This window comes from Poromitra crassiceps (genome assembly GCF_964638095.1).
Source record: "Poromitra crassiceps genome assembly, chromosome: 15".
Lineage (NCBI taxonomy): Eukaryota > Metazoa > Chordata > Actinopteri > Beryciformes > Melamphaidae > Poromitra > Poromitra crassiceps.
The window spans coordinates 45,626,458-45,637,053 of record NC_139634.1 but is presented as its reverse complement, the minus strand read 5'-3'; the positions used below and the strand labels follow the sequence as shown (position 1 = coordinate 45,637,053).

The 10,596-nt window shown below is 44.9% G+C and overlaps 1 protein-coding gene across 3 annotated transcripts in view; it reads right to left on the bottom strand.

The window, feature by feature from the left end:
* Positions 1–3,015: 3,015 nt before the first annotated feature.
* The window catches only part of cyld3 (cylindromatosis (turban tumor syndrome) 3), a 32,524-nt gene continuing 24,943 nt past the window's right edge, over positions 3,016–10,596 (bottom strand). For all 3 annotated transcript variants that reach the window (XM_083651974.1, XM_083651975.1, XM_083651973.1), the window contains 4 exons: positions 8,660–8,768; positions 8,342–8,460; positions 5,861–6,068; positions 3,016–3,392 (listed from right to left, as the gene is read on the bottom strand). In XM_083651974.1, coding sequence (XP_083508100.1) covers positions 3,208–3,392; positions 5,861–6,068; positions 8,342–8,460; positions 8,660–8,768 — 621 coding nt within the window. In that variant the 3' untranslated portion in view covers positions 3,016–3,207. The remainder of the gene's footprint in view (positions 3,393–5,860; positions 6,069–8,341; positions 8,461–8,659; positions 8,769–10,596) is intronic.

The window sequence follows — 10,596 nt, the reverse complement described above, 5'->3', positions numbered from 1 at the left end:
TGCAATCGTTAGTGGCTTCTTCTTCTTCGTCGCCTTCCTGACTTCCTTTCTTTTGAATGGCGAATTGCGTCCAGGCGGAGCATTATCGCCACCAACTGGTAGGGCATGTGAAATTGTCCTTAAATTCTTGGAATCTGTCCTGTGTGTTGAAGATATGTAAAGACATAATGTAAAGACATGTTTCCAAAAAGAGTTTGAAGGTCCATCAGGGTTAGGGTCCATGTGTTTGAGCAGGGATGTTAACACCAAATCAAGCTGCTGCTCTTGCTGTGAGGGAGGGGCTCCAGAGGGTCAGAGTGCATATGGTTTGGAACAGAGGGAAGCTGTCATTCTCTGATCCTGATACCAACACAACACTGACTACATACCTTTGCACACACTTTCACTGACAGGCTGTTGTTTCCATACTTTAAAAGTTGTATTTGTGTTAAACTACCAGGTTTCAGTGAACACAATTAGAGATGAAGAAGAGAACCTGCTCCGGGCGATGGGACAGACACGTCCTGTGACTGTGGAGGGATGAAGACGACGCTTTCAACATAGACAGATAGACCAAAGATATACTGTATATATGGTGGTGGTGATTGAGTGATGTTATAATAAAACACCAACAATAATTTTATTTATTACATATTTATATTAGATCATACATTCATTCCTTAAGTACTGTGTCGAAAATAATCTCTCTAAAGCCCTCTGAGACATGCTTGTGAATTAGGGCTATACAAATAAACTCTCTCACACCCACCCCTATATTGTATTTTATGTCTCAGGTATACATTACATGATTAGGAGTATTAATAAATGACAGGTAGGTGCTGGTTACTTCCTTCAGTTTCTTACAGTACTTCTCCCTGCATGTATTGTGCATTTTCTTTCCAGAATAAAAGTCCCACAATGCTGCCATAACAGCAGGTTAAAGAGCACCCCCCCCCCCCACACACACACACACACAAAGAATCTGTCATGTGAAAGAAGGTTGTTTATTTAAAAAATAGTGAGGACACGTTTCGGGGGGGGGGGGGAATCGGAAAGGATAGAATACTTTAAGAATTTTTTTTGTTTTCATTCCCTAGCAGCAGTACAAGTTCCCATAGTGCAATACAAAAATATTAACAGATTGTGTTAGATTAATGCAATCTTTCTGTGTATAACATTATTTTCCAGTCTACAAATATACAGGATACATGAGTGCAAATCAAGTGTAAAGTGTGGCACACTAGGTCTACTCTGTACAGCAGTTAAAGGCACACTAGGTCTACTCTGTACAGCAGTTAAAGGCACACTAGGTCTACTCTGTACAGTATGTGTATGAGTCATTCAGTTCAGTAAACACAGGTGTCAAGTATACCCACCTATCAATCAGCCTATTACATTGACTTATATAGGATTGTGCGGTCACAGTAGGGTTGAGCTACCACTACACTCGTCACTATTAGTTCTGCATATTTTTTGCAATGGGAAATGTAGGTACATTATATGTACTGTAATTTTCTTTTCTTTTTTCACTTTAATGGAACGATCATAGGGGCCAGTTGCATAAAGATAGACCTGGGTCTTAGACTTAATGTGACTTTAAGTCAAACTTGCTATATACATTTATTATATTTACCTGTTGCTACTACTTCTTGGCTGAAGATCTCAAATGGGTTGTTTGCCACTAAAGACTCACACTCTTCTTCAGACTCTTCCCAAAAACAAAAGATTTGGCATCTTGTACGTAACGGCTAGATTCTTCTACTTGTGTCAACTACTTGAGAATGAGAATGGGGAAGTTTAACAATTCATCACTTTGCTGGGGACCACCTGGTGGTCCCCGGACTCCACGTTGAGAACCACTGGCTTAGACTAGTCTTAACTATATTTATGGCGGGAACACACCAGAAGCGTTGCTGTCGCGGAGGCAGTTTCATTTCGGCGTCCTTGTTAACAGTTGTAGAGCGATCACACCGGCCGCGGCGCCTGCAGCAGCCAGACATGAAGTCAGTACAAGTTGTGAGGAGCGCGGAGCAAAACGGAGCGCTTCTGGTGTGAATGGCCAGGCTCCTGCTCGATGCTTCCGTGACGCGCTGCGACGGAGACGCTCCTGGTGTGTCTCTGCCGTTAGGCGACAACTGGTTCTCTAAGGTTTGAGGCAATTCTAAGAATCTCAGGTTTATGCAACTTTTTTTAAACGACCATTGGACGAACTGAAAAGTGAATGGTGGTTAAGCTGAAAACAAGGCTTTTTATTGAAAAGATGACATTTTGGAGATGTTAAGTTTTCTTCTGACAGTGACAAAGACCTGAAGGCACGTGTTTGTTTATTTGAGGCATATGCATGGGGAGCTTTGAGGCACATTACTGTATCTCCATCTGTGTGCGCGTTCATATAACTTGTAGAGGCTGATCTCAGGTCTGCAGTATCACCTGTGTGTGCATTCATATACCTTGTAGAGGCTGATCTCAGGTCTGCAGTATCACCTGTGTGTGCATTCATATACCTTGTAGAGGCTGATCTCAGGTCTGCAGTATCACCTGTGTGTGCATTCATATACCTTGTAGAGGCTGATCTCAGGTCTGCAGTATCACCTGTGTGTTCATATAACTTGTAGAGGCTGATCTCAGGTCTGCAGTATCACCTGTGTGTGTTCATATAACTTGTAAAGGCTGATCTCCGGCCTGCAGTATCATCTGTGTGTGCGTTCATATAACTTGTAGAGGCTGATCTCAGGTCTGCGTATCTTTTCTAAGTGAGTGTCACATGTCATACCAAAGACAGGATGCCAGTACGTGGATGTTTTTATTGTACTTGGCCAATTCCCCCTGCTGTCCCAGTCATTGCTCCACCCCCTCTGCTGATCTGGGGAGAGTTGTAGACTAGCACCATGCTTCCTCCGATACGTGTGCAGTCACCAGCTGCTTCTTTTCACCTGACAGCGAGGCGTTTCACCAGCACGACGTAGCGCGTGGGAGGATCACACTATTCCCCACCCCCTCCCCCCGAACAGACGCCCCCAACCGACCAGAGGAGAACTAGTGCAGCGACCAGGACTCACACCCCACCGGCTTCCCACCCGCAGACACGGCCAATTGTATCTGTAGGAACGTCTGACCAAGCTGGAAGTAGCGCAGTACATGAATGTGTGTGTGGTGTATCCGTGTCACTTGTAGAGGCTGATCTCAGGTCAGCAGTACGTGAATGTGTGTGTGTGTCGTGTATCTGTGTCACTTGTAGAGGCTGAGCTCAGGGCTGTGGTAGAGACACATGTATGCGTCACACAGCAGGCGGCGCGCAGGCTCCCGTAAGGAGGCGGGGTCCACCCTACTCAGCTCCTCCTCCGACAGGCTGAGGTAGCGGCCCACCTCGGGACACGCCTTCACCTGGGGGACGTTGAAGCCGTTCTCGCCACCTGGGTGAGAGAGAGCGGGACAAGCAGAGATCTTTCTCAGTACATGCTCTGGTGCTCTGGTGCCTTCATGCTCTGGTGCTCTGGTGCCTTCCCTTTGTGATGCCACAATTCCAGAACAATTTTAAGATTCTAAGTTCAATTGGACAATGAACAAAAAATGACAATATTTTTACATTAACTCATTGAGTGCCATGGACGGACATGTTCGTCATTTCAAATAGTAACGTAGAGTGCCAAGGACGGACATGTTCGTCAATTGCGTTTTTTGACGGTGGGGAGTCGATCAAAGCCTTCTGCCTCTCCTGTACAAATATTATAGCTATTGGAGGTCTATAACCTATTTTACAGAACCCTTAGGTGGCGACAGTGCTCTCCAGGTTAACAGAAAGGCAGAGAAAAACAGAGAATAAGTCGTTGGGGAAACGGAAATCGCATCGCATCCGTATGCATCGATATGCATGAAGCGTTTTAACGTTAGATGTGCCTGCAGCAGGCAGCAGCCAATCTGCTCCCACAATTGAGCTCCTCCATGTCCGCTGCGACAGGCTGTCGCCGACAGCCCATTCGCATGATCAGCCGTTATTATTCTCAACTGGAAGCATACAGTAGTAGCCGGTGACAAACACACGCGGAAAAAGCTGGATGTCGCCGACGCGCACCCTTCACAGTGCAGAGCAAACTCAGCAGAGAGCCACCTCCCATAAGGAGGAGTGTGCAGTTGAGGCGGGCGGGGCGGGGGGGGGCACGCAGTACAGCACACAACACTGACCCAGACAGACCCAGGCAGCAGGACAGGGTTGGCAAACGCAAGCCAGAATATCCGATGCCCACCAGCAGCAAATCAAGATCAGCAAGAAGCTGCAACCAGCAGCGCACGCAGGGGCCAGCGCTGCTGGTTGCAGCTAAAAATATTATTCTGCCAAACAAAATTCCCTGGCCTTCACTGTTTTATTGAAGGAAATTATTTTTGAGGTGTGACTACATCAGAAAATTAGCTTCAGAGTCAGTGATGTGTTAAAAGGGCCATTATCTCAGCTTCTAGAAAAAAACTGCTCTTTTTTGTTAAATCAAGCTATCTTCTCCAGCTGATAACTAAAGAACGGAAAATGATATCAATAAACCTGTTTTTGCTGATGATAGAAAAGAGTCTCATCGTTATTTTTGCGTGTTCATTGTTTACATAGTAATATCACACAATATTCTGTGGGCCTCGAGAAATCACTGAAAAAAGCTCTGAAACTCTGGCACTGGGAGCGTCCGTTCTCCAAAAGTGGCTGGCACTCAATGAGTTAATATCTCATAACTGTATAATAACGCAGCGGCGCACAATTGCTCAACTGCACAGCCTTGAAAATACCCTATTTCCGTGTACTTACATCAGTCTAATCATACTTGATTTAATGTTTATGGGATGTTCGTGTTGTGAAGCATGCTGGTCTCAAAAGAAATTTGTATTATGATTGTGGCACTATATAAATGGGAGCTAGGGCTCTGTTTGTCTGTTTCTCTGTCTGTCCCATGTCCCACTGTGATGTCATAAATTACATCATCAGTGATGTCATAAAGCCACTGTGACATCATCAGTGATGTCATAAACCACTGATGACATCATCAGTGATGTCATATGTGAGGGCTCTGTTTGTCTGTTTCTCTGTAGGGCTCTGTTTGTCTGTTTCTCTCTGTCCCATGTCCCACTGTGATGTCATAAATTACATTGTCAGTCATGTCATAAACCACTGTGACATCATCAGTGATGACATCAGTCCCATTGATGACATCATCAGTACCAGTCTTACTGATGACATCATCAGTGATGTCATAAGTGAGGGCTCTGTTTGTCTGTTTCTCTGTCGGGCTCTGTTTGTCTCTGTCCCATGTCCCACTGTGATGTCATAAATGACATCATCAGTCATGTCATAAACCACTGTGACATCATCAGTGATGACACCAGTCCCACTGATGACATCATCAGTGATGTCATAAGTGATGATGTCATCAGTGATGATGTCATCAGTCTGAGGATCACGGGAGAGCCTGAGGGAGAGGGAGGAGAGAGAGGGGGAGAGAGACAGAGGAGAGGGAGAGAGAGGGGGGAGAGACTGAGGGAGATAGAGAGAGGGGGAGAGAGACTGAGCGAGATGCGCGCCAATAGGGCAGGCAAGGCCCCACAGCAGCCGAGCTGCGGGCAAGACTGCGAATGGGAGCTGCAGGAGGGGCGAGGCCGTGCAGCGAGCGAGCCCAGGAATCGAGTGCGCGTAGCGCGTGAGATGCCTAGTAAATTACAATTGTATTACAACTTTTCAAGCCCACTTGTTGCATGGTGAGCATGCAAAAGCGTAGACGATACACTAAACAAAGGACAGACGCAATAGAACACAATACAGCATAAAACATTGAATACAGAATCCACCAGTTTAAATAAATACACTTTTATGCCAGTATTGAAATGTTCAGTGAGGATGTCTCACCCTCCCGGTCCGCCATGCTGTCAAAGAACAGCCAGTGGTCAGGGCGGGGCCCGTGCTTGACGAAGCTGACGTAGTGGCTGGTCTCGATGCACGTCACGGCCAACAGGGCCAGGTGCTGGCGGGTGCCATGCAGCGGGCCACTCCATGGCCCCCCGGGGACGCCCACCTGCTCCGGCCGATGAGACACACGCTTCCTGTGACTGTGGACCTGATGGAGGGATGAAGAGGTCAGGTTCAACATATAAAGACAGACAGATAAGATCCAAAAATACACCATGAACACAACACACCTTCACACACTTCACCTCCATGACACATTTCAGCCCTAGCCGCCTCGCATACGCAGCTCGGCTGCTGTGTGGCCTCGCCCGCAGCTCGGCTGCTGTGTGGCCTCGCCTGCTCTATTGGCATGCGCAGCACACAAATTGCTCAACTTCACATCACTGATGACATCACAATTGCTCAAGTGACCATCACTGATCACATCATGGAGTACTCAATTGACGTCACTCAGCACACAGCTCAACTTCGGCCTCGCCGAATGATGTCCCTGATGATGTCACAATGCCTATGACATCATCAGTGATGGCATAATATGATTTATGACATCATCAGTGATGTCATAAGACGATTTTGGTTAATAATGATCTCACTGATGATGACATCACTGATGATTAGGGATGGGTACCAAACGGGCCCCGGGGCCGAATTTCGAGATACCGGAGGATCAATAAGCTTTCATGTTAACGGTTCTCTTATCGGTACTGGAGAAATTAAGAAAATAGATTTCCTATTTATTTGCTACATAAACGTCGTTTTGCACATTTTATCGCACCAACTCGGTAAGACATGCCTAGAGATGTATTTTTTGCGATTTCCGAACGAGAAAAGAGTTCCATGTTGCTTTCTCTCTCAGACGAGAGACAGGCAGCAGCCTGCAGCGAGGAGCCGAGCCTGAGAGGGGAGAGGGGAGGGGCTGGGCGGGCAGCACACACACATGCACACACTACACACACTGATTAGGGAAGGCAGCTGAGTCGAGGAGACACCGCGTTAAGAACACGTTAAGAAAGAACGGAGCGATCAAAAGTCTGGTTGTACTTCACTCGAGTTAATGCTGACAATTCACGTTGCATAAGTGCGATAAATCGTTCACTAGCAACGGTGGAAACATGAGCAATTTGTCTATACACTTAGCCAAAGACAAAGTGCATCAAATAGGTACAAACGGAGAAATGCACAGTTTTCGACAAGCATTATAGCTCACACGACTTCATCATCTGTCAACAATGACCCGGTTGTGGTTACCCGTGATACACGGACCCACCTCGTCATCAGGTAGGACTATGTGAACATGGATGATTAAGGCCTTGGCCACACTGATCCGTGGTGTCTGTCCGTGTGCGTTCATTTCTCTGTTCACTTCCATTCATTTTCAATGAAAGCTGTCCGACTGTCCGTGGAGCACTCAGAAGCGTACGTATCCAGAAAATTTGCATACGTTTTGATGTACAGAAAGTTGAAGAGGGATGAACTTTTTCTGGATGGACGTATCGGATGGTCGGATAGTCACTGTCCGTTTAGCCAATCAGAGTCGAGGTCTCGAGAGGAGGCGTTCCGAGATTTGTTTCAACTTTTCAAAGAAGATGGCGGCCGAGGTGGTGAAGGAGGCTATAATTAATGTTGTGTACATCCCGCTGTTGTACAACGTGATAGTCAGTGTCACCGTCTGATTTCACCATCTAATCTGGTCATTCGGTGGCATTTTATTGCCACATAAGTAACGTAGCGCACAGAGCTAACAGCTAGCCAGCTTTTCTTCTTCTCTCGGTTTATAGGCGGGTCGCTGACACCTTCAAGGTGCTTACCGCCACCTGCTGTACAAGTAGGTTACTTGTACATGCAACGGACATAAATCTATCAGTCTATCCGTTCTGTCCCATTTTCTGATGGATCAGTGTGGCCAAGGCCTAAGACGAGAGTAGTAAACATTATCCAGCTCTTTGGGTGTGTTAATAATCAAAAACCCACTCTGAAATATATCAACAGAGCATCATCTCTCAGTTGTCCTAAAGAAATGTTACTTCCAGAGCAGGGGGGGATATTTAGTAATTTGGGGGGAAAGTGCAGCAGACAGATACTGTCATGCTTTATTTAGGCTATGCTTTCCCTAGCTGAATGTTGGTATTGGCAGTAATGGTAATGTTGGTGGTAGGAGATTTAAATTATTAAATAATTCTGGATATTTAAATTAATAATAAAAACGCACCCATTAAGAACAGTTTTTTCTTTCTCCCCTTAAAAATAACGAAAAGAACCGACAACCAACAACCAACAACCATTTTTCTCTCTTAAAAGAGGGAGGGGCCTAGGCTAAATCTTGTGCGCACACATCCTGTGCTCAATCACACAGACACACCGCTTTAAAACAAGGTGTGAGGTGAAGTGTGATGAGGTTTGGGGTCCAAAGTGAATGTCTACCTGGGTGTTGCAGGTCTGGCAGTACTGCTTGAGCTGGCCTGGAGTGATGTCCACATCTTCATAGCACTGGAGACACTCCCACTCCGCCACAGCCTGACAGATACTGCACTGTCTCAGAGCTAAAGAGAGAGAGAAAGAGAGAGCGTGGGAGAGAGAGGGGGAGAGAGAGCGCGGGAGAGAGAGTGCGGGAGAGAGAGAGAGGGAGAGAGAGCGCGGGAGAGAGAGTGCGGGAGAGAAAGAGAGGGAGTTATGAAAACAAAAAACCTGCAAAGCGATTTAAACTAGGCGTGGAGTGATCTGATCTGAAGTTGCTCTTACTGTCATCCAGCAGGTCTGTGATGTCCAGGCTGAGGGTGGGCAAGATGGCATCAAACATCTTGAAGTCCTTCCCAAACCTGGGCATGAGCAGGAGGAGGCAGGACGGGGCCTGGTGGAGAGATTAATACACACACTGATCTGATAGGAACTGATTTCAACAGTGATGGAAGACTGCGTATTGTTGAACAACATGCAGAGGTTCACTATCCACTTACTCATACAAAATGAGTTGTAGCATAACCCTAACTCACACAATCAAAACAAATGCCTCCTTTTGAATGATAGGTCATGGAAATCATAGGCTGACTAACAATACTTTTACAGACTGGATCTTTTCAGAGATCTTGAATGATCTCCAGACTTTTCCCTATATAGTGGCTTGAAAAACATATGCATTTATATGCAAGGACAGATAAGGTCATATAAAAACACAATTCTTGCTTGAATCACAACAGTTAGCCAATATTGGCTGGTTTTAGATACTCACTCCTGGAGCAGATTGGGACAGTATATCACTCCTGGAGCAGGTTGGGACAGTATATGTACTGTATTATGGGAGTTAGGGGCCTTTGCTCAAAGGCACTGTGGCACTACTGGACACTGTTGGCACTGAGGGTCGAACCAGTAACTCCCTGACCTTTAGCCTCCCGAAATAATCCACTAACCAGCTGCCAAGTTCAACATTTCAACTGAAATCACCAATAACAATGAGTGGCGGAGACTACAGGATGAGAGGCGGAGACTACAGGATGAAGTACATCAGTAACCAAACAATGTTTGTTATGGAAGGGAAGCGAGTTTTAAATTCATCACTGTTTGTTTTCATTGCACATTTCAAAACAGTGCAGTTCTTTAAATTGGTTTAAACTTACTGTGATTCAACCTGAACAAAGAAGATTGAATGACAGTAATAAATAGATAAATAACTATATATATATATATATATATATATATATATATATATATATATATATATAGGCTACAGTGGACATATATATACGGTATATGTACTGCAGGAATGAGTCCGGAACACCTGGACGTTAGCGCTTCTGGGGGGGGGGGGGGTTTGGTTCAAGATTTCAGGTTAGGTCAGACACATGGCTCCTTTTTGAGTTCTTAATCACGTCCATACAAAAAGGTCCATGCACTTCCTGGTTCTTATGTGTAAAAGACAATGGGATTTTTGTATGGGAATTTTGGTTAAATGCATGAAATACGTTTATGAAACAACAAAGTTTGTTTTCAGCAAGATAATCTTGAATTATTAACAGTGAATATTAACAGTGAATATGTCACTGTTTTTGTCTTGTTTTTATTGCTTTACTGCCTTATTGCTTGTTGTTTCTCTTGTTTTCCTGCACCTATATGCCCTGTTATTTTGCACTATGTTGTAACGGAGTCTACAGCACAAGAATTTCACACGTGATACTTGTACTACGGAGTGATAATAAAAAACAAGGCCAGGTCGAAACCTGGCATAGGGCCGGTGTGCTCAGTAAAGTGCAGAACTCTGCCAAGGTGGATTGAGTCATTTGTGTTCAGTCTAAAATTTTGGCCCCTTGAAACCAGATTAGAGGACCATTTACATTAAGATTAGACTGTTTTTCAGTCTTAACCATCAATTTGCTGAGTGAGTGGCACTGCTCTTGCCCAGATGTAGCCATATAGGTAAAACACTAATATTTTCTGACTCACCTCCACCACCACCTGCTGATGTCTATATTATTAAACCATCTCATTCTCTTTAACAGTCCAACATAAAATCTATCAAATAAAATTAAAGCAAGAGCTTGTCCTCAAATAAAATGAATATAGTGCAATTCAAAATAAAATAGTAGAATAAATTAAATTCAAGTCACTTTCAGGAGGAATACCAAAAACCGAGTCAACTGAGTTTAGCAGCAGTCCAACATAAAATCATCATCTTACAGTGCAAT